This window comes from Panthera tigris, chromosome C1 (genome assembly GCF_018350195.1).
Source record: "Panthera tigris isolate Pti1 chromosome C1, P.tigris_Pti1_mat1.1, whole genome shotgun sequence".
NCBI lineage: Eukaryota > Metazoa > Chordata > Mammalia > Carnivora > Felidae > Panthera > Panthera tigris.
The window spans coordinates 125,677,344-125,703,078 of NC_056667.1; the positions used below are offsets into that span (position 1 = coordinate 125,677,344).

A 25,735-nucleotide genomic window follows, 5' to 3' on the forward strand; every position below is an offset into this window, starting at 1 on the left:
TAACATTATTGTTTTATTTGCACTTTATTATTACCAACCATATCCTTACTAAAGAACAAGAGGCCAAATGTGCCTGGTTTAGAGCCAGAGTCCCTTTCTTACACAAAAGAACTGGCACAGGACAAGGTTCTCTTCAGTCTCACAACGCCCTGATCCCTGTGCAGCAGGGAATACTGCAGTGGCCTCATTATACATCACTGCATATTATAAATAGGATCCTACCTGTGTGAAGCTGCTGAGGCAAGACAGCAAAGAGGAAGTGCACTCTGTGCATAATGGAAAAGCGTTTAGAGCAGTTTGCCTTCTAAAAAGTTTTTAAGGCACTAAGGAATGCTCTCATCCCCAAAGTGACAAGAAATTTTAAATTATGGGTTGGTTTAATCATTTTTATAGAAATGGTACTGGCATTTCTCTTAAAAGGTTTTCGGTAAAATGAGGTGTTGCAATATACCAGAAAAACACTGAGAGTTGGCCAAACCATTCCACTTACATCTGTCCTTTTTTCCAAGGAAAGTACTATGCTGATCCTAAATCTAAAGAATTTGTTCATTTTAACCCATTGTATTCTAAACAAATATTACAAAGCAATAAAAGTAATGATATAGAAGAAGAAAAGTAATTGTCATGATCTGGGATCATTCACCAATTGACTTTTTACCAGTAACATTACTTTACCTTCATTTCCTTTGTTTAGTGTCACTGCTGTTAGCCTGGACTACCAGTGTGGCATCCCAACTGAATTCCCTGCTTACAGGCTTGTTCCTTCCAGTGCATTCTCCACATAGCTATAGTTCTTTTCCCAAGGCACAAATCCAATCATTTTACTCTATTTTACTCTCTACCTCATTGCTCAGAACCCTTAGGACAAACTATAAACTATGATCTTTATAATAGGGTTACTGCTCTCTCTGATCTTCAACTAGTCTCAGAATTCCTCCCTGACACTTCATGTTTTGGCTATGATGACCTACTTTTGATTCCCTAAATATGCCTTTTCTGGCCAATCTTTGTGAGTTTGCACAAACTATTCATCTGTCTTGACATACATTCTATCAACCCCAACCGATTCCCATTTCACTTCCCCTCTACTCTAGTTGGCTAAATCACACTTGATTCCTTGGGATATCTTTTCTGAACTCTCAAGACTGGGATACATGTCTTATCCAAAGTGCTTCCAACATATCTTGTTTTTAATTTACACATTAAATATACTGGGCTGTAGTTGAACATTTATTTTACTGTCTTCTCCAACAGACTGCAAGTTCCTTCAAAGATAGACAATCTATCTTGTTCAACATTCCTTCCTTCCTATCACCAAGCATGATCCTTACTAGATAGCAAGCACTCAATAAATATTTGTTGAATAAGTCATGAAAACACATAACCAAAAAAAGGAAGTCTCAACACTAGTATGCATATAACATAGTAGCCAATTTATAATCTGTGGTATTCCAAAAGTCCATTTATAAATTGGTTTGGTAGCCCTCTGAAACACATTTTTTCATAGAAACATTATTACATGTAGTCTAAAACTAGCTACTTCCTCCAAAGTCTATTTCATCTATAATGTAGACAAACTGTATTATTTACAGTTACTACAGACCCTGACTGTTGGATATCACTAATGCTGGGGAAAATGTATTAAGAATTCCAACTCAGCAATGCCATGAATTATTTCTGGCTGCTGTCCAGAAATAGAAATACAGAGTTCCAGTTTACATAGGTAGTTGAGGACAAAGGTTCTAACAGGAAGGAATGAAAAAGGACTAAACACTGGGAATTAGGGTAACAAGGACTGATCTTCTGCTGCCATTAATCTTTGGGAACATTTCCAGTCTGGGGAAAACTGACTTTTCCTCGCCTTTCTCTCCTTTCAAGGATCCTAGGAATCAGGTGCCAATTTTCTACTGATTGCTGATACTTGTCTGACATCCAACTAGGATTTTTCACCACAGATTTGAAATTATCTAAAAGGTTCTCATATATACTCTTTCTACAGAAGCAAGCATTCTGTACTCGGTATCAGGTACTTAGAAAGCTAAGCAAGCAAACAAGAAAAAAACAGCTATTAAATCTTGGAAAAACAACAGTTGTCAAACAAAAGAAATGTAATTATAGCTCCACTGTGAAATGTTTAACAAAGTCATTATATTGTAAACAATGAACACTGATCAAACCAAAAATTTTAACATGGCAAAATGGAGCAGGGGAAATGTATTGCAAATATTTTCTTCCCATCTGTATTTTACATTTTCTTTTTCCTAACAAAACAGGTAGAGGAAGAATCCCAAGCAGGCTCTCGCTGTCAGAGCAAAGCCCGACGCAGAGCTCAATCTCACAAACCCCAAGATCATGACCTGAGCTGAAATCAGAGTCCCGTGCGTGCTTAACGGACTGAGCCATTCAAGCGCCCCTCAGGTAACTTTTTATCTATGGTGCAAAACAATGGTCCAAGGCTCATTTTTCCCCCTATGGATATTCAATTGTCTCAACATTATTCTTTGAAAAGACTATCATTTCCCTATTGAGTTATCTTATCTCATTCCCTAACATCAATTGACAATCTATATGAAGGTCTATTTCTGGACTCTCTTTTTTGGTTCACTAATCTAAATGGCTATCCTTATGCCAATTATCACAAAGTCTTAATTACTGTAACTTAGAATATTCTAAGTATTTATATCATGCAGTATGCGTCTTTCAACTTTGTTCAGGATTAATTTGGCTAAAGTTAAGTCCTTTGTGCTGCCTCATAAATTTTACATGCAGCTTGTTAGTTAATTTCTACAAAAGACTACAGGGATTTTGATTAGCATTGCAGTGAAAATATAAGTTAATTTACAGAGAAACGGGATCTTAACAATATTGAATCCTCTAATTCATGAACATGATCTACCTTGCCATTTATTTAAGCTTGCTTTGTATTCTCTAGACCATGTTTTGTAGTTTTCAGTTATATTTTGTTGAATTTATCTCAAAGTAGGTCATGTTTATTGATGTTATTGCAAATTGTATTTTTTAAATTTGAACTTGCAATTTTTTATTGCCAGTATATAAAACTACAAATGATTTTTGTATTTGAACTTGAATCCTGCAACCTTGATAAATTCACTCAGTTCTAGTGGCTTCAGTGTTCTTGGATTTTCCATGCAGACAATCATGTTGTCTGTATACTTCTTCCTTTTCAATCTGTGTACATTTTATTTGTTTTTCTAGCCTTATTACATAGTTATAAGAACAATGTTAAACCAAACAATGTTGGACAGAAGTGGTGAGAACAGATTCTCCTGTAATGTTCTAGATTTTAAGGGAATAGCATTCTGTCTTTGAGCATGAAGTATGATGTTAATTGTTAAGTTTTTCACAAATGCCTTTTATTCAGATGATAAAGTCCTTTTCTATTCCTTGTTTGCTGAGAGATTTTATTATAAATGAATGTGGCAAGGCAACTATTTCAGCTCTGAGGCTGAGGATAAGGAGATATGCTACTGGCTGAGAAGGGTTGGATAGGACTGCTGGCTTGGTTCTGTACCCAAGTGAGGCTGGAGAATGGGCTCCACATTTGCCTGGATTTTCTGGTCAGGCTTACTAGATGATCAGGTCTGGGTGCTATGTTTGGTTATAGATGGAGTAACGAATTCGTTTCCCTGCCCTGGCAGGGCAGCAAGACAGGACCCAGGGACTGTAAGGTTCATGGTTTGGGGACCCAAATCAGGCAAGACTATATACTGGCCAGGTGAAGCCACCAGTTTTGCTGTGCAGATGAGGGAAGCCATAGGCTATATTCTCTGTTCAAAAGTCACTATGCATGGGCTGTTAGATGGGCTATGCAGATACCATATGCTCTGGTAAGGTTTTCTGATCGGGTAGACTGGAGGCTGTATTCACTAATAAGTGGGGCCATAAATTGTTTCCCTGTCCGAGTGCAGTGGGAGAAGCAGCTACAATGCTAGTAAAGCTCTTTGTTGTCTTAAACTCAAGCTGACCTGTACCCCAAATTCCCTAGCTGAACAGGTGTCTGGCTTTGCTCTGCAAACTATCAACTCTGCCTGCCCTTCTACTGGCTCAGGTGCTTCTGGGCTACATAGCTTTCAGGTATTCTCACTAGCCCCTCTGGTCAGATGAGGCCAGGAATCAGAGTGGGTAGGTACAGTTATGTCTCACCCTTGCCTCAGCTGGAAAGAGGGACTGCTCTAGGTTACTCTCAATTTCCCGAATAGGCTCTCTGTTTGGGAGCTACTGTCAGCCTTGGATATGAATTAAGGCCTGTGCTTAGCACAGGAATCCTCATGCCTGGAACTGGCTTTGCTCTGGGGGCAATCAGCTTGGCCCACTTGCCCCTTGGCTTGAGTGTTACTATGCTGCACAACTTCCAGATGTTTTCACTAGCCCCTCTGGTCAAATGTAGCCAGGAGACATTCTCTGTAGCAGGTGAGGATATGACTAACCTCGCTGCCTGGGCATGGACAAACTGGCCTCTATGGTGGGTGAAAATCCTCATATGATATGAATTAAGCAGATATGCACCCTGCTGTGCTTGTTGGTCAGAGTGTGTCACTGATGTCGTTCTGCACATGAGCAAAGTCACCCACTGGGATAATAACAATGATGTTGCAGGTACAAACTCAGTGTGCCAAGGTTTAGGTGCTGGTTATTGCAAGCTCCTCCCTGCTTCTCTGTCACTGTCAAATTCCCACTGATTGAGCCTCACAAGCTTCCCTGCAATCCCCATGGATAAAGATCAAAGTAGTGGCTCTGGCAGGGCAACCCATAATACTGGGGTGGGGGGTAGGGTGGTGCTGCTGGTGCTGGTTTTTGCCATGGATTTTCTTTTTCTGCTGGAGGAGCCAAAGGCTCAGGGGGAATATCCTCAAATGGTGCTACATTGACTAAGGGGTACAGCTATGCAGTCAACATGTAGCCACTTCTCTTACCCTTATAATGTGGTCTGTCTTGGTCTTTAGGGTATGGGGGAGAGGGGGGAAGGAAGGGATGTTTCAGCCTTACCCCTGTGTGCTAAGATTCTCTTAGGGGTATCTTCTTCCTGAATACTTGTGAGTTATTGTTCTTGTGAGGAGTAACAAATTCAGGAACAACCTATGTTGTCATCTTAGTGACCTATCAATTTCCTCTTTAATCCTGGAAATAATCTTTGTTCTGAAGTCTCTATTATCTGATATTACAGTATTTACACATCAGCTTTCCTTTGATTATGTTTGCATGATATAACTTTTTTCATCCATTTATTTTTAACGTTTAGCCTTCATACATAAAAATAACTTTTTTGCAGATATCATGATTTATGCGATGTGACACTTCCTACCATTTAACTTGGTGGGTTTAGATCATTTACATTCTATGTAATTATTGATAAAACTAGATTAAAACCCAACATCTTATTAGTTGTGTTCTGATTGAGCCAGTTCTTTTTCCTTTCTTTTCTGCCTTTTTTGGATTAATTTAGATTTCTTTTTTGTCATTAGATTATTGTGTCCATTATATGTACATTTTAAAACGTTTTATCTTGAAATAATTTTAGACACACCAGAGGTTGCAAAAAAGTAATAGTTTCTGTGTAACCTTAATCTAGCTTCCCTAATGATAATTTCTTATATAACCATAGTACCAGGAAAATGGCATTGGTATAATAACACTTTCTACCATCATAATTCCATTGTTTTGAAAATGTTATAAAAAATGGTGTCACATATGTAAACATTTGAGACTGGCTTCTTTCCATCAGTATGAGACCTCTGGATTCATCCAGTTTGTTGTGTTTATCAATAGTTCATTCCTTCTTTTTTTTTTTTTAAGTTTATTTATTTTTGAGAGAGAGAGAATGAAAGATAGCAGGGGAGGGGCAGAGAGAGAAGGAGAGAGAGAGAATCCCAAGCAGGCTCCACACCATCAGTGCAGAGGCTGATGCAGGGCTCGAACTCACAAACCTTGAGATCATGACCTGAGCCAAAATCAAGAGTCGGACACTTAACCGACTGAGTCACCCAGGCGCCCCAATAGTTCAATTCCTCTTAACTGAGTATTCCATTGTATGGATATACTACAATTTGTTTGAAGGACATTTGGACTCATGAAGGGGTCTGTGTAAACCAAAGTTTTCATTGCTCTAGGATAAACATCCAGGACATTTAAGATTTTTTTATGATTATATTTTATCTCCTGTATTGGTTTATAAACTGATTGAAAAACTTTTCTCTTTCTTCAATTCTGTTTTTTATTTCTAGCACTTCCATTTTACTGTCATTAAATTGTTCATATTGCTGCGGCACCTGGGGATTCAGTTGGTTGAGGGTCCAACTCTTGATCTTGGCTCAGGTCATAATCTTATGGTCATGAGATTGAGCCCTACATTGGGCTCCATGCTAAGCATGGAGATGGCTTAAGATTTTCTCTTGCCTCCCCTGCTCACACATGCATGCTGTCTCTTTCTCAAAAAAACTAAAAATAAATAAAATATTCATATTTATTCTGAAATTCTCCACCTTTTCATGTATACTGTTTACCTTTGCCACTAGATCATTTAACATATTATTCATAGCTTTCTATAAGACCTTGTCTAATAGTTCTACAGTCTAAGTCATTTATCAATTTGACTTTATTATTTGCTTTATCTCTTGAGAATGGATTATTTTTTTAAAAAATTACTTTTGTTTATTTCATAATTTCTATTATGTGTGAGAAATTATATGTAGAAGAATAGAACAGTCTGAGATAATTGATACTTATACCCAGAAATGGGCATGCTTTTTTTTTTTTTTTTTTGAGGGGGGGTGATCAGGATGATAGTGTGGGAAGGAGTGAGACAATCTCGTCAGTAATGAGTTTTATTTAGGTTCTCTTATATTTAGGTTCTTTTTTTGTTACATTTGCCTTCAATACACAACAAACTTTGAACTCCCCCAGCAATAGGATGCTTCTACCTTGTGCTAGTATGTGCCAAGGTTTTTTGTTTTGTTTTGTTTTGTTTTAGGTATTCCAGCTGCATACTCCAGTTGTCCCTACATGCCTGCACTGAAGACTCATGTCTCTCTCCCCTGACAGACTGATCTTCATGGTTTCTCAGTGTTAAGTTCCTGGTAGGGGGCAGGGGACCTCTTAAGTCTCCTAGTACCAACTCAATGTAAGGCAGGCCCCTTGATCCAGCTGAGCCTTACAGGTGGGACTTCCCTGGAGTTTCTGCCTCTCCCCCGGCTATAATGGATCTCTGTCTCATAACAGTGCAAGTTCCTGATTTCGATAGGGTTTTCTGCTAGCCTGCACGGGTAGATAGCTTTTGTTACGAACCAGCACCCGGAAGCAATTTTGCTTAATATAAGGTTCTGGAAGAAGGTACTGGACTTAGTAGTCCACTAATGGGAGTGCTCTATGATCTTCTAGTCAGCACCTGGTAGAGGCCAATGGAAATAAAGCTTCTGAGTGAGTGTGGACTTGCTGTGTCAAGACCCCCTTATTCTGAATAGTCAGGATAGCCCATGCCAAGTCTTTATAATTTTCTTAAAATTTTAGCCATTTTCTTTTTATCCACTTTTATAGTAACTACCCTCATGTTAACCTTGCTCTGTCAGGTAATAAATTTTCATGTTTCATCTTTCCTCTCAACAAACTCAATAAAAGAAGAAAGTTTTCTGAACCTAAGAAAGCATATCTATGAAAAACTTAAAGATAACATCATAATTAATGGTGAAAGGCTGAATGCTTTCCCCCTATGGATGACAGCAAGGCAAAGTTGTCCAATCATATTGCTTCTACTCAAAACTGTATTTGCATTCCTTCAATGTGATAGTCAAGAAAAATAAATAAAAGATTACACCCATGTCTTTACGTGCAGACAAAATGATGTTCTATACAGAAAATCCCACACAATTTACCAAAAATCCATAAGCATTAATAAGTGAGCTCAGCAAAATCAAAGGACAAAAGTTCAATAAATAAAAAGAGACAATAATTCTGCATTTAGCAATAAAAAGTAGAAATTTAAATTTAAAAATACTATTTACAAGTGCCTAAAAAGACGTGAAATCACTAGAATAAATCTAGCAAAATGTATTCACTGAGACTAGAAAACAAGGCTAGGAGAAATTAAAGAAGACACTCTTTCCATAGATCAGGAAATTCAATAGTATTAAGAAGTCAGTTCTTCCAAGTGAATTTATAATTCAAAATAATTCCAATCAAAATTGTATATACTTAACAAACTAATTGTAAAACTCATCAGGCTTTTTATAAAATTTAACCTGTGTCTTCCATATGACCCAACCGTTCTATTCCTGGTTATTTTCTCAAGGGAAATGAAAATCTGTCCATATAAAGATCTGTACATGAATGATCACAGCAATTTTACTCACAGTGGCCCAAACACATAAGGCACACCAAATGGTCATTAGCTGGTGAAGGAATAAATCCATACACTAGAATATTATTCAGAAATAAAAATGGAAAAAATGAAATGACATAGGCAAAAACATGGATCAGTATTCAGAAGCTTTATGCTAAGTGAAAGAAGCCAGACACAAGACTATATACTATATGATTCTATTTTTGTAACATTCAGGAAAACACAAACCTACAGTGATAGAAAGCAGATGTGTGAATGCTGAGGTGCAGAGGGCGGGTGTGAGGCAAAGGACTACAAAGGTGCATGAAAGAACTTTTTGTGGTAATGGAAATATTCTTTATCTTGATGGTGCTGGTGATTGACTCTATGTATTGGACAAGTCTCATCAGGCTATACATTTTAAAAGGATGAATTTCACTGAATGTAAATTATACCTTAATATACCTTACTTAAAAAATTATCTTATAAAAAAATCTCAGAATTGGAAAGGAATGACACTCATTAGCATGTCTAAGTTCTACCATGCTAGTAAAAACAACAATGTGTGATGAATCTACTTTATATTCAAACTGAGATTTAAAACTCTAACACCTCTAATTTGCACTTATAGACAAATAGAATATGAGCACATCTATCTCTGTAGGGAACAAGAAACACAATACCAATTAAAAATGATTGACTTAAATAAAAAAAAACATTATTTGTAGCAGTTATGTAGCAAAAGCCACAGAAAAATCTGATGACAAAGATGAATATATTTATGTCCTTTAAATGAAAAAGTGTAAAGCGTATTATACTCCCTCATCAAAGTGTACCCATATATTGGAAAGGATCAGTATATGGACCAATATAACTGTTTATTATACCATTGTTTATGTTGAATATGTCTGAATTTTTCCATAAAAGAGAGTTAAAAAATTAAATGGCAAAGACATGCTATAGTATGCAAATAAGCTGTTGAAATATAAGCATTAAAATACATTAAATAATTTGTATCAAGACAAATACATGATGTCCCAGCAATGAGTACCTTGGCAATAGCAGTTTGTTTAAACATGCGAGTAATCAACCCCATGACAGTCTCGGTGGCACCTGAATTTGGAGCTCTCATTAATTTTTCCCACTCCTCAAAACTGGTATTCAATTCCTGTGTGGGAGAAAATAATAATGTTTAGAAATACAACATAAAGAACAGAAAAGCAACTAATGCAATAATGAATTATGTCCTACTCTTTTTTCTTTTTTCTTTGGAAAGATATAAAAAGAAATTCTCAAAGATACCAATGTGTTCATTTAAAAACATCAATATGGGGCGCCTGGGTGGCTCAGTCAGTTGAGTGTCCAACTTCGGCTCAGATCATGATCTCGTGGTTTGTGGGTTGGAGCCCACCGTGTTGGGCTCTGTGTTGACAGCTCACAGCCTGGAGCCTGCTTTGGATTCTGTGTCTCCCTCTCTCTGCCCCTCCCCTGCTCGTGCTCTGTCTCTCAAAAATAAATAAATGTTAAAAAAAAACCTTTTTTTAAGACATCAATATGGAGACAGGTCAGTCATATGTTCACACCAATGACAAAAACCAATGAAAAGCTGTGGGTGAAAGCCAAGCCCTTTGCTAACACCATAAATCAAACAATGGGAGCGTCCCCATATGGAAAAACATTTTGTAAAGTAAAAATAAAAGTCTGCATACATAAGAAAGGAAAATAGTGAAAATATATACAGCAGAAGGTATTTTTTTTTCAATATATGAAATTTATTGTCAAATTGGTTTCCATACAACACCCAGTGCTCATCCCAACAGGTGCCCTCCTCAATACCCATCACCCACCCTCCCCTCCCTCCCAACCCCCATCAACCCTCAGTTTGTTCTCAGTTTTTAACAGTCTCTTATGCTTTGGCTCTCTCCCACTCTAACCTCTTTTTTTTTTTCCTTCCCCTCCCCCATGGGTTTCTGTTAAGTTTCTCAGGATCCACATAAGAGTGAAAACATATGGTATCTGTCTTTCTCTGTATGGCTTATTTCACTTAGCATCACACTCTCCAGTTCCATCCATGTTGCTACAAAGGGCTATATTTCGTTCTTTCTCATTGCCATGTAGTACTCCATTGTGTATATAAACCACAATTTCTTTATCCATTCATCAGTTGATGGACATTTAGGCTCTTTCCACAATTTGGCTATTGTTGAGAGTGCCAGCAGCAGGTATTTTGATAAAGAAATCGGATTTCATTTAAGTAAGCATAAAGACTTGAGGAATATTAGCAAAATAAAAATGTAACATAGTCACATATTGACTCTTATTTTTATTTCTTTTTTTTAATGTCTATTTATTTATTTTGAGAGAGAGAGAGAGTGTGTGTGTGAGGAGGGGAGGGGCAGAGAGAGGGAGAGAAACGAATCCCTAGCAGGCTCCATGCTGACAGCATACAGCCCAATACATGACTCTATCCCATGAACTGTGAGATCATTACCTGAGCTAAAATCAAGAGTGTGATGCCTAACTGACTGAGTCAAGCAGGTACCCCTGTTTTTCTTTCTAATGCTAACATAATGGATAAAGAAAATCAGATCATTTTATTTTACCAATAACATATTGCTCAATGTTTACAAAATGTCTACCTTAAGCTTTCAAGATAAAACAATGTAATGAATAGTCTTTGTCGACAAAGTCTTGCCCAGATTTAAAGCAATTTCAGAGAATATATAAGCATTGCACTCCCTAAAAGTAAATGTAGGTCAGGATTTCTAAGGACCTTCACATCTTCCATCATGATCACAGTTTTAAGATCTCAAGAAGCCTACCTCCAATTTACTCTAGAAGATAGCTCAAACTTGAAAAAAATCCTAGAGCAAGAAACACAACTCCCTTCCTAATTATTAGGCTTCACACCCTACAGATCCTTAGAATTCTTAATACTAAATTTTTGTTGCAATTGAAGTGCTTTTTTTCTATAGTGAGCAGAAATTTTTTTCAATCAGTAGGATACTGAATCTTTTCACATTATTTGATGACTGAAGTTAATTACTTCCTGTTCTTGTCTTAAAATGATACAAAGTCAGTTCATATGTTCTATTAATTAAACCTATTTTAAGAAAGCAGACTTTTCCTTCTATGAAATATCAATATGTACAATCTTTCACAGTATAATTTAAAATGACTTAAAGTAAGACTTCCAATTGGGGCACTTGAGTTGGTCAGTTGGTTAAGTGTCCGACTCTTAGGTTTCAGCTCAGGTCATGATCTCATGGATCGTGAGTTCAAGACCCACATCAGGCTCTGCACTGACAGTGCAGAACCTGCTTGGGATTCTCTCTCTTTCCCTCTCTCTCTGCCCCTCCCCTGCTCACACACACACACACTCTCTCTCTCAAAATAAATAAACTTTAAAAAAAATTAAAAAAGAAAAAAGACTTCCAATCAAACACATGTTCTTACCTTGGCAGCTGCTGATGGAAGATCAAAGGGAATCCGCTGCCTGACTTTAGGGGGCAGCTGGGTTAAAACATCAGTCTTCAATCTTCTAATCATTATGTCACTTAGTAGATGATGAAGTTCACTCAGATTTGATGCCCCTCTATAATCCCACTGAGGCCTTTTACCAAAAAATCTGTTAACATGCAGAAAAATTATGTTGCAAAGCTGACTGTTAGAGCAGGAAAACAATTTTTCCAGGTTTTTTTTTTCCTTTTAATGATAAGGAGCCACGACACTGTTTTTACTGTTATTTCTGAATGCAAATTAGTTTCTAAAAGCTCAGCTTGAGAAATAGTAATAAGATTACATATTACTCTCAGCCACAGAAAATGTTAATTGTCTAACATACTGCTTATGCTGAGTTAATGCAAGACTCGAATGAACTGATAACTTTAACTACCACTGGCATTTTGGGTGGGCTCACAAATGGCAGTGTGCTAAACAGATCTAGCCCCATGTAGGCACTACTTGCCAGTGTACCAGCTAGTCTACATAACAATCAAACCACCTAGAACACTGCCATAATCTCTAAGAGAAGGTATCTCCCACTCTGCTGTTAAGCATAACAGATTCATCACTTGGTGATCTCTTCTTCCTCTGAAACCACTGGACAGACAGTAAAGGAAATTAAAAAAAAAAAAAAAGACACAAACCCACTATGAAGAGAGTAGGGGAGAGAAAAAATCATAGGATAAAAAAAATCTCAACATATATTTGTAAGTCAATGCTGACAGACCAATGGTAGCTAATTTGGCAAAAGCAAAGAAACCACAACTTAAAGTGCTTGCAAAAGTGAACACATCCTCTAGACCTTTGAGAAGATCAGAAGTTAGAAGAACCAAGCATTGAGGGTGTAAAGAAAAGAGTTGGAATCTACTGGATCTACTGAACCTAGGGATCAAGAGAGCTGGCCTAATAATATCCCTCTATCATGACAACCTAAAAACTACCCACAAAATTCCCAATCATCTTCTAGGGCCCATACTATTGAAGATAGCTGGTAGAGAATAATTAACAACAGGGAAACTCCTGTTAGGTTGTATCATGATTACTGACATTAATATTTAAATGATTATTCATTTTAATGGCATTGTGGTGGTATTTTAGGACAATAGTGTCAATTTGAGAAACTTGAAACTCGTTAACTTTATTTTTTTAATTAAATGTATTTTGATAACAAACATACAAGATTAGTATAGACAACATTAAAAACATGCATTTGCATGTAGAATCAACTAGAAAAGTAGAGTGAATGGATGCAACTACCGTATGAGAAAATGAGAGATATTATTTGGTTGTGATCAATAAGAAATTCACTTCTTGTTTATTATTTTTTAATTTTTATTTTGAGGCAGGGGAAGGGCAGAGGGAGAGGGAGATGGAGAATCTTATGCAGGCTCCCTTGATCTAATGACCTGTGAAATCATGACCTGAATCAAAATCAAGAGTTGGAGGCTTAATCAACTAAGCAACCCAGAAACCCCTCAAATTCACTTGTTATTTAAAAGAAAAACTAAGTGCTGGCATTGTAAAAGAAGAAAAAAAAAAGCCTTACTAGATTTATTTATAATTGCTATAAATTATATTATTGAAGTTGACTTCCTTTAATGTCTTATGTCCCCCAAATTTATATTAAAAATTTATACACTAATGAAATTGGAAGAATAACTTGCCAATACCCAATTATGTCACCATTTTTTCCATTCACAACCATATAATTAGGTACATTTTGACCTCCTGGTAAAAAAATATATATATACACATATATATATTTAACTATTAAAATATTTTTAAATTTTTAAAAATAATTTAAATTAATAATTTAATTATTAAAATAATAATTAAAATATCAAAATATACCTATATATCTATATCCAATGTTCAGATATATATATATCCAATGTTCAGAACTACCAATGATAGGAAAAACAGGTTGAATCTTTTGTTTTTTGAGAATGAAATGTTTACAATTAAAATGAATTCTGCACACTCTCCATCTATGCAATACAGTGTGCAGGTATACAACATGCTAGGTGGAGGTCTTCTGGCACAAGTGTTCCATAATGGCAGGGACAGCACACAGATGTCTTCACACAGGCCAACCACATGGGCCTCACTTGCCTCATCCAGAGCACCAATATTTGTGCTCTGAAAGGGCAAGTCTGTTTAGAAGTCAGAGCAATCTAATTTCAGATGGAACTGTATCATAACAGGCAAAGGTTTCCTCACTCCTCCAGGAAAGGATGCACTATGGAGAGAAGCTTTTATAGCCAGTTGCCTCTGGGGTGCTTTATCACTGATTGATTGCAAGCCCTGTGCCTGGTATGAGCTATGGTTTAGAGAAATCCTTTCTCCCAACACCCTTTCTCTTTAGGCTGGAGTCAGACTGCTAGAGGTGGCCCTCTTTAGAGTGTTGGCAGGCCACATGCTGCAGAACACCCTGCCTCAAGTTTGGGGTATAAAGGGGAAATGAGATGGGGAGGGGAGGCTAAAAGATATGTCACTTATAAATGTCTGGTCTCTTCCTGCTAAATTTGATGGTAAATACATATACTTTTAGAATAGCCTGTTCTTTTGTTTAAGCAGCTTTACTGAGATGTAATTCATAATGCCATATAATTCACCCACTTAAAGTACACAATTCAATGATTTCTCATGTCCTCTCAGTTATGACCAACCATCACCACAGTAAATGTTAGAACGTTTTCAACATCTCAAGAAGGAACCCCATATCTTTAGCTATCAATCCCTTAACCACTGTCCTGCCCCCAAAACCTAAGTAACCATTAATCCATTTTCTATCTCAAAGGATTTCCCTAAACTTTCATAGACAGAGAATTAATAGTGTATAGTCTCTTGTGACTATACCCCTCACTTTACTAATTTTGTAATGTTTTCAAGGTTCACCCATGCTGTAGCATATATTCATTTTTTAGGGCTAAATAATATTCCATTATATGGATATACCATCCCATTTATCTGTTGACAGACATTTCGGTTGTTTCCAACTTTTGGCTTTTATAAATAATGTTCCTGAAAGCATTCACGTACAAGTATTTGTTTGGACATATATTTTTCATTACTCTTGGGTATATACCTTGTGTTGAAAAGCTGAGTCATATGGTACAACTACATTTAACCATTTGAGAAAGTGCCAGGTAGTTTTCCAAAGCAGCTATATCAGATCACATTACCACTAACAGTGTTCAAGGGATCCAATTTTTCCAAAACCTTACCAATACTTGTAATCTGACTTTTTTTTTAATGTTTATTTTTGAGAGAGAGAGACAGACAGACAGAGAGAGCACAAGTGAGGGAGCAGCAGAGAGAGAAGGAGACACAGAATCTGAAGCAGGCTCCAGGCTCTGAGCTGTCAGCACAGAGCCTGACACAGGGTTTGAACTCATGAACCATGAGATCATGACCTGAGCCAAAGTCGGACCCTCAATCAACTGAAACACCCAGGCAACCCTAACAAAATGGTCATTTGACTTTTTGATTCCAGCCATCCTAGTGGGAATGAAATGGTAGCTCACTGAGGTTTTGATTTGCATTTTTCTGACGATTAATGATGCCATTTTTTTTTTCATGTGCTTTTGGCCATTTGCAGGTCTTTTTTGGAGAAATGTCTATGCAAACCCTTTGCCATTAAAAAAATTTTTTTTAAATGTTTATTTTTGAGTGAGAGAGAGAGAGAGAGAGAGAGAGAGAGAGAGAGAAAGCGAGCGGAGAGGGGCAGAGAGAGATGGAGAGAATACCAAGCAGACTCTGCCCTAACAGTACAAAGCCACATGTGGGGCTCGAACGCATGAACTGTGAGATCATAACCTAAGCCAAAATTGGGTGCTCAACCAATGAAGTCTGTATTCAAGAAACAGTATTTTACCAGAGAATAATCTGTTAGGATTTTATTAGAGCCTGACTGCTCTAGAAGAGAAATAGCCACCTCCATTCCCCTGTAGCCATACTTTCTTGGCTAAGTGGGGAAAAGCGACTGAGAAGCACTGGTTTATTTCACAGTCTAGGCATATGAGTTCAACAAAAGATTGAGACCTATGGACTATAAAAACCTTCCCCTCCCTCCACAACTTATACCACTACATTACCAGAAGTCACTTACTAAAGTTCTTTTCACTTGGTTAATCATGTCCACCTTTCAATAAAAAAAACTATTATAAGGCATACTTAAAGGTAAAAAAACAGTCTGAAGAGACGGAGCAAGCATCAGAATCAGAGTTATATATGTCAGGAATGCTGTAATTTTTTTAAAAATATGATAAATATGATAAGGCTATTAATGGGAAAGGTAAACAAGCAAGAATAAATGGATAATATATGCAGAGATAAGGAAATGCTAAGAAAGAATAAAAATGAAATGCAGGGGCACCTGGGTGGCTCAGTCAGTTGAGCTTTTGACTTCAGCTCAGGTCATGATCTCACGGTCTGTGAGTTTGAGCCCCGCGTTGGGCTCTGTGCTGACAGCTCGGAGCCTGGAGCCTGCTTCGGATTCTGTGTCTCCCTCTCTCTCTGCTCCTCTCCTGTTCATGTGCAGTATGAAAAATGCCTTTAATGGTCCCATTAATAGACTGGACATGGCTGAGAAGAGACTCTCTAAGCTTCAGGATATAATAGAAAATCCCCAAACTGAAACGCTTAAGGAAAAAAGACTTGGAGCACTGGGGTGGTTCAGTTGGTCAAGTGACTGAGTCCTGATTTCAGCTCAGGTCATAATCTCACAGTTCATGAGATTGAGCCCCGTGTCAGGCTCCATGCTGACAGCACAGTGCCTGCTTGATACTCTCTATCTATCTCTCTCTCTCTACTCCTCCCCTGCTCTCTCTCTCTCAAAATAAATAAATTTTAAAAAGACTGAAAGCAACATAATAGAGCATCCAAAAACTATGGGAAAAACTATAAAAAGTGTAACATACAAATAATGGGAATACCAGAAGAAGAAGAAAGAGAGAATGTAAGAGAAGAAATATTTGAAATAATAATGACAGAACTATTCTATTTAATGTCAAGACACCAAAACACTGAACCAGAAAGTTCAAGGAACATCTAGCAGGATATACCCCAAACACTGTACCTACACACATCATATTCAAACTTCAGAAAATCAAAGATAAAATCTTGAGAGAAAGTCAAAATTTTAGGAAAAAACATAGTGCCTATACAGGAGCAAAAGTAAGAATTACATACAACTTCACCTCTTTAACACAACAAGAGAGCGAAGAGAAATATTTCAAGTGGTGAAAGAAAAAATTCACCAACCTAGAATTCTGTATTCTATGAAATTATTTTTGAAAAGCCAAGGAGAAATGAAGACTTTACCAAACAAAAATTAATAAAATTTGTTGCTAGAAGACTGGCTTTGCAAGAAATACTAAAAGAAGTTCTTCAGAGAGAAGGAAAATGATAAAGGTCAGAAAATCAGATCTATATAAAGAAGGGAAGAGTGTTAGGGAATGAATAAGTGAAGATAAAATAAAAACTTTTATTTTTCTTATTCTTAATTCTCTAACAACAGTATGATCAAAATAATAATAGCAAAAATGTATTCCATTACATTCTTTTTATCTGTTGAACTATGCTTTACACATTAAGTGACATGATTGACAGCAATCTATCTATCTACGCTTATTCATAAGTGAAATGAAGGGCAGTGAGGATACAAGGGACTACAGGGAGGAATCAGGATTATTTTAATATTATAAGGTACTTGCAAGGACCATGGTATGGCAATGACATTTTAGATACAATACCAAAGGCACAATCTAATCAAGAAATAATTGATGAGTGGGACTTCATTAACATAAAAACATTCTGCTCTATGAAGGACAATGTCAAGAGAATGAAACAATAGTCAGATTGGGGGAAATAGTTGCAAAAGCTAGATCTATGAAAGACTGTTTTCCAAAATATAAAAAGAACTCTTAATAAGAAAAATGAACAACTTGATTAAAAAATGGCAAAAGATGTAAACAGGCATCTCACCAAAGACACACAGATTCCAAGAAAGCATAGGAAATGATGTACAACATTGTAAGTCATTAGGAAATTGCAATGTAAAAAAACAAGAAACTCATATATGCTTATTAGAATGGCTAAAGTCTCAAATACTAACAATACCAAATGCTGACAAGGATGTGGAACAACAAGAAATCTCAGTCACTGCTCTGGGAATGCAAAATGGTAAAGACACTTTGGAAGAGTATTTGACAGTCTTACCATACGATACAGAAATCATGCTTCTTGATATTTATCCAGAGGATTTGAGAACTAATGTCTAAACAAAAATCTGCACATGAATGCTTACAGCCAAACTGCCACAACTTGGAAGCAATCAAGATATTCTTGAACAGGTGAATGGATAAGCAGTGGTACATGCCAGCAGTGGAATACCACTAGGCACTAAACAAGAATGAGCTATCAAGCCATGAAAAGACATAGAGGCACCTTAAATGTATATTAATAAATCAAAGAAGCTTATCTTAAAAAGTTACCTACTATGTGATTCCAACTATTAAATAGTCTCAAAAAGGCAAAACTATGGAAACAGTAAGATGGTTCCCAGAAGTTACAGAGAAAGGAGCGATGAAGAAGCAAAGCACAGAGAAAATTTAAGGCAATAAAACTATTCCACATGATACTACAATGGTAATGAACCAAAATGTAAACTATGGACATAAGGTAATAGTGATGTGTCAATGTAGGTTCATTGATTATAACAAACGTGCCATTATGGTGCAGAATTTCAGAGTCAGGGAGGTTTTACTTTTGTTAAGTGCAGGGGGTATATGGAAGCTCCCTGTACTTTCCACTCAATTTTGCTGTGACATGTGCTCTTAGAAATCGCTTATTAATTAGTTAAGCACCTGACCCTTGATTTTGGCTCAGGTCCTGAACTCATGGTTTGTGAGACTGAGCCCCACATCTGACAGCACAGAGCCTTCCTCGGATTCTCTCTCTGCCTCTCCCCTGCTTGCATGTCTCAAAATAAATGAACTAAACTTAAAAAAAGTTGTTTATTTATTAAAAAAGAAGTGGTGAGGGAAGGTTGCTTATACCAATCTCTGCCCTCCATATTCCCCAAATTCCCCTAATAAAGCCCACCAAGTCTATAAATCTTTTTTTTTTTAAGTTTATTTATTTTTTTGAGGGGGGGTGTGGAGGCAAAGAGAGAGAGAAAATCCCAAGTGGGCTCCACACTGTCAGTGCAGAGCCTAACGCAGGGCTCAAATTGGCAAACCCTGAGATCATGATGTGAGCCAAACCAAAAGTTGAACACTTAACTGACTGAGCCACCTAGGCGCCCGAAGTCTAGGGATCTTCTTAGCTAAGAGTACCTGTGCTGATGTCATATTGCTTAGGATCTTGAGCTGGAGGCCTTTTAAGTGCCCAGGGCCTAAGAATTTTCAAAGTTCTATGAGGATTTTTAAAAACAGGAGAAATAAAGTAAAACACAAAACAAAACGACCCCCCAAAACAAATTACTAGCTCCAAATGTCAATAACATCAATTGCAATGATGATAGTATAATCAAGTATTCTCTATGAAGTAATTCATTAAACCCTCACAACTCTCTGTGATAGGTAAAGTACCAGTATCATCCTGTCTTGTGAACAAGGAAACAAAAGCATAGAAAGGTTGATGAATTTGTCCAAGGTCTCAAAGGTGGTTAACAGTAGTACTAGGATTCAAACTTGGCAGTTAGACTCCAAAGTCCTGCTTGACTAAAACCCATATTTGACATAATGTAAAAATTATATTTAATGTGGAACTTGGGATTCTTTTGCTATGTCTGAGTTCATGTGTGTGTGTATGTGTGTGTGTGTCTGTGTGTTGGAGGCAAAGGTGTACAAAACGAGATTCTGAGACCTAAGAAGCATTCTTAACTTCAGGTCTTGCCCCTTTCTTTCCTGACTCTCAGTTTCCACAGTGTGAAACAGGAAGGGCCACTATTTCAGACAAATGATTGAATAAAATGTAGGTTGTACCAAATACGGACTATTAAGCAACTACTCATAAGAACCAAGCAACCAACTGAGGGAGATTTTTGCAAATCCTATCTCTGATAAGGAATTAATATCCAAAGAATTCATACAACTTAGTAACAACAAAACAACCTGATTTAAAAAAAAAGGGCAAAGGCTCTAAGTAGACATTTTTCCAAAGAAGACATACAAATGGCCAATAGGCACATGAAATGATGTTCAACATAACTAATTATTAGGGAAATGCAAATCAAAACCATAATGAGATAGCATCTCATACCTGTTGGAATGGCTATTATCATAAAGACAAGAAGTAGTAAATGTTAAAGAAGATGTGGGGAAAAAAGAACCCTTGTACTCTGCTGGTGGCAACGTACACTGAGTGTAGCTGCTATGGGATACACTATGGAGATTCCTCAAAAGATTAAGAAAAGAACCACCATACGATCCAGCTATTCTATTTCTGGGTATTTATGCAAACCAAAAATGCTGATTTGAAAATATATATACATTTCTGTGTTCACTGCAGCATTATTTACAACAGTCAAGAAATGGGTATGTCCATTGACGGAAGAATGGATAAAAATATGGTATGCATGCGCACGCGCGCGCACACACACACACACACACACACACACACACACACAGTGGAATACTACTCAGCCACAAAAAAATAACGAAATCTTGCCATTTGCAACAACATGGATTGATCTCCAAGGTATTATGCTAAGTGAAATAAGTCATTCAAGGAAGGGCCATGGCGAGGTGGGGAAAATAGTTGAAGCGGATCAACTATAAGGTGATGGATGGTAACTAGACTTTTAGTGGTGATCCCTGCATAAAGATGTCTAATTATAAGGTACACTTGAAACTGTATAATGTTATATACCAATTTTATCTCCATTTAAAAAAATTTGTAAATAATTCCATATGTCTCCAAAACCACGAAAATAATACATTTTCATTAATTAACCACTGGATACACATCTATAATGCCTTTTCTACATTTTCTACTGCTTATACTTTGTCTCTTCACATGACCCCTTTGTATTATTTTCTACAAAGAAATAGGATGATTCAGATTTGAACCAAGCATGGATGAGCAAACTTTGTTTTTTATAATTGTTACTTTTTCAAAGTTTCTTTCAGGCTTGCAACTTATCAGCACGTTGGGCAAAATTATTTCCGAATTATCCAATTTGAAAATTTTTTATCAAGTTTCTACCACATATGAGCTCTAAGAATTCAAACAACTATTCACAGATTAATCCTTTGGCTGCATACGTTTCAACCTTGCTTCTCCTCCACTATTCATATCCTTCCAGCACCAGGTACCAAGGACAAGTTCACAAAGCAATGCATCTGCCATTCCTGCCCTAGGAGTGTTCCTGGAAGTCATTCCCACAGTGAGTTGACTATAACTTAACTATACATGGAAATTACTGAGAACTATATAAATAGAGATCACTAAACTCATGCTCAAATATAATGTGGTAACCTTATAAGTCAGACTCTCCCCCTCCTCCATGTTTTACTCGTTTTTGTTGTTGTTGTTATTCTTTTTGATCATTTATTCATTTATTTTTTAACTTTTGTAAGCTGTCTCTGTGCTAAGGGTAAGCCTGAGGTATAAACCTGAGGTCTTCTCAGTTCTCTTCTGAGCCTGTGTCTTTTCCTGGGCATGCACAGTCACTTTAAAATTTATGCAGTTGTGTCTGGATGTCTTAGTCCTAAATGTCTGGTTCCCAAATGGGGGAAAAAAATGAAATATTAGGGGTATGGCATCAGCCCCTTAAATCCTATAGAAGTTGCTTCAGTCAAAAGGCGGGGGAGGAGAATGCAACGGGGAATAGGTGCAACAACAATGGATGACCCCACTTCATCTGTACCTCTATGATGAAAAGTACCAATCAGTTATCAGAGATTTTTTTTTTTTAAGTTTATTTTGAGAGAGCAAGAATGGGGGAGGTGCCAAAAGAGAGGAAGAGAGAGAATCCCAAGCAGGCTCTATACTGTCAGCACAGAACCAGATGCAGGGCCTAAATCTGTGAACTGTGAGATCACGACCTGAGACGAAATCAAGAGTTGGATGCATAACCGACTCAGACATCCAGGTGCCCCCAGAGAAGAGGTCTTTGATATGTGGAGAAAAGGATTCTTTTTGCTTAGCCACAAGTCACGTACAACTTGTTCCAGGAGCACGTATGAAGCTGTCTGCCACGGGGCTGGAGGCAGAAGATGGTAGCTGTTACTTTGGTAACAGTTGCAACTGACTGAAATTAACCAAAATTTACTGTCCAGTAAATTTTCACCAAAATTTTTACCACAATTTACTGTCCAACTTCCTGTGGAAGTTGCAAGTCTTCAATATAATTCAGTTACAAAATTATGACATTGGACAGATTTTGTGAGTGCCAATTAATGTCTCGGTGGGAAGACAGATTCCTGATGATTCCTACTCAGCCATTTTCCCAGAATCCTCTACAATCCATTTTTAGTTAAGTTTTACACACAGTGAGAGATATGAATTGAGCTGCTGTTTTTGCTTCCCCCCCACCGCCCCGTCTGTTTTTGCATAAGGATATCTAATTGTTCCAGGAACATTTGGTGAAAAGACACCTTTGTACACAGAAGTGCTTTGCATCTTTCTAAAAAATCAGTTGACTACACAGATCCCTGACTGGTGAACATATGGGACATTTGGGGGAGAGTGGAGTGATTAGAGAGGGCATGGAAACTCCCTTTCCCCATACCTTGCCCTACACAATTCTTTGATGTGGCTATTCCTGAGCACTGAGGACAAAACTGGAATTTCTAGCAAGGCTAAGAAGCACCAGGAAAGAAAATTAATGACAAAGGGTTAAGGGCCCAGAGAGGAGTCTGATCCTTGAGACTCCATGCATCCTGACCAGACCCTGACATCTGCCCTGAAGTAGATGTTAAGGTTAACCTCACAATATAAATCCTAACATGGATGACCAATTCTAGAAAAAATTTTAAAAGGCCTAGAAGGAAACAATTAGAGGAAAGAAACAAATTTAACAAAATCTGGCAGTAGAACTTAAGGAATACCAGAAAGTAAGATTTAATGTGCAACCTTCAGTTCACCATCTCTTTTTTCACAAGTTCCAAAAAGATGCTACATAAAGAAAACATTGTATATCTCCCAAGAAAAAGCTTATGAGGTATTGAAGAGAAAATCTCCTCTCCTTAGAGCTTACTCTTAAGACAACTTAATTCCAATAAATCGGACCATAAATGCAAACTGGGACCCAGGTAACCACACAAAGGACAATCTGAGACAATGTGGATGACTCTCATGAGGCAGTTGGTGGTTTTCAATATCTAGAAAAAATGTTCTGTCTTTGCAAACAGGGCTCAACAGACATAGTATAGAAGAGTTCAAATTATCAGTCAACTAAGGGAAAGGTTAAGGCTGTAAAAAGGAGTGACAGTGGGGAAAAAAAGGAGAAAATGAAAAACAGCAGGAAAAAGGAGATGAAGTAGAGGCACCAACACTGGAATCACAGTCCTGGTTGGAGGTAGGATGCATCGCATAGTAAAAAGATCCTGGGATAGAAGTCAGATGACCAACGTTTGAATTCTGAGTTCTGCACCTTTTAGTTACATAATGTCGGACCCATTGCTTAATATTTTAATCCTTACTATTCCCGTCTGTAAAATGGGAAAATTACACCTTTTACAAAGGATTATGTAAAGAATGAAATACGAACATATGTGAATCAAACATACAAAGAAATTGTTCAAATCAATTTGCCATATATGTGAGGCTCTACTTCTAGATTTTCTGTCCTATTCCACTGACCTACATGCCTCCACTTTGTTGATGACTATACACAAAACTAGTGTGAATTTCCCAACTTCTTTCTTTTTCAAAGATGTGTTAGCTATCCTTTGCCTTTGCATATGGATTTTACATTTAAAATGCAAATTTCTAGAAAAATCCTTCTGGAAATTGTATTATTTGCATTGAATCAATACAACAGTTTGAGAAGAATGGTCATTTCAAAAATGTGGCTCTTCTAGTCCATGAACATGGTATTCTACTTCACTTATTTGGATCTTTCTTTTATTCCTTCTTTAATATTTTGTAGTTTTTATATGTTTAACTTTATTTAAAAAATAGCCAAACTGTTTTTATAAAGATGGTTCTAGCATTTTGCTTTTCCACTACAATATATGAGCACTTAACAACAAACAACTTTGACAAATGATAGAAATGGGAGAAATTTAGAAAACTCCATTCTTATATTAAATAATGATACACAATAAGCATAATCCAATGTGTAGTTCTGGCTGTGTCAACTAACAAGAATATACAGGTTACAAAGGGGAACCAATCTAATGTAAACACACCAGAAAAAGAAAGTACAGTGGGGAAGATCTATTATAGGAATACAGACTGAAAAAACTGGAAATATTCAGAGTATAAAGAGATAATGACTATGAGAGATTACAGAAATGGTAAAGAATAACAGACCAGGTAAACAGAACATAAACTTGTTCCACAAATCCTGCAATATTATGTTGCTCTGAGACTCAAGTAAGGTATCATCACAAAAAGAGCAGAATGTATATTACAAAGTAAGTAATCAAGCTGCAGATAAAAGGAATCATCAAACTGTAATTTTTTCCCACCCTAACCATAGTCAGTTGATGGGATGAAAGATATGGAAAATCCTTCAGGAAGATATGGAGAATTTATTTCTTCAATCCAGTCAGACAGTTGGGTATGGGGATGTTTCCCATTCAATGAACTGACTTTTGATATAAAAAAACTTTGGGAACCCAGCATTCTGAGACATAATATCCTGCTCGGAAGACCATACATGCTCATCAGTGTAACTGGATACCTGAGTTCTCTAAACTTCAAACTGTAGGAAAAAGTAAGAAGTTGCTGTTTCATTTAAGGGAATATAAGAATTCAGATGCAGTGAGCCATGTGCATGAGACAGATGGCTTCTCAGGAGTATACTCATCTCCTGTTAGTAGAGTTCTTTGAGCTCTGTAAAATAGCAGATTCTGAAGCACTAGGAACCAGTTCAGTGAAAAGAAGCTCAAATGTGCATAAGAAAATCACAGAGTTGGAAATAATGTCTTATGTTTCTATAGCAGAGCAAATATTAAGACGTATTTGAATTATCAAATAGTGGTCAGGACCAAAAGAAGCCGAATTAACTGAGGCAAACTATTCACCTAAACCAGGTACACCTATAACTCAGTTATAGAGATAAGCCAACATATGAATCCAAGAACTATTTTTCTTGCTATTTAGATACATTTGGGAGCAAATTAAAAATCTATCCAGATCTATGAAAATGTATTACTTCATGAAATATCTCAAAGTTGTAATATGACTTCACAGCTCTTATGTAACCCTAAGTTAGAATTGGGAATATCCTAAGTGTAAGTTTCTTTTTTTTAATTTTAATTTTATTTTTAAGAGAGAGAGAGAGAGAGAGAGAGAGAGACAGAGTGTGAGCAGGGGAAGGGCAGAGAGAGGGGGAGATACAGAATCCAAAGCAGGCTCCAGGCTCCAAATTGTCAGCACACAGCCCGATGCAGGGCTTGAACTCACAAACCGCGAGATCATGACCTGAGCTGAAGTCAGACGCTTAACCGACTGAGCCACCCAGGAGCACCATCCTAAGTGTAAGCTTGATGGCAAGGACTATGTGTTTGTATTCCTGGCACCTAGTATAATGCCTGACATACAACAAGTAGTTTATAAATTAATGAAGAAGTGAATAATGAATATCCCACAGTTTTTTTTTTCCATACCTTTTTAAAAAAATACAAAGTTGATTTATCTATTTTTGAGGGGAAGGAGGGGCAGAGAGGGAGAGAGAGAGAAAATCCCAAGCAGGGTCCACACTGTCAGCACTGAGCC

At 37.1% G+C, this 25,735-nt stretch overlaps 1 protein-coding gene across 7 annotated transcripts in view; it reads right to left on the reverse strand.

Annotated features, from left to right (window-relative positions):
- The window catches only part of ZRANB3 (zinc finger RANBP2-type containing 3), a 303,727-nt gene that overhangs the window by 74,749 nt on the left and 203,243 nt on the right, over nt 1–25,735 (reverse strand). For all 7 annotated transcript variants that reach the window (XM_042994356.1, XM_015545089.2, XM_042994357.1 and 4 more), the window contains 2 exons: nt 11,789–11,960; nt 9,384–9,500 (listed from right to left, as the gene is read on the reverse strand). In XM_042994356.1, coding sequence (XP_042850290.1) covers nt 9,384–9,500; nt 11,789–11,960 — 289 coding nt within the window. The remainder of the gene's footprint in view (nt 1–9,383; nt 9,501–11,788; nt 11,961–25,735) is intronic.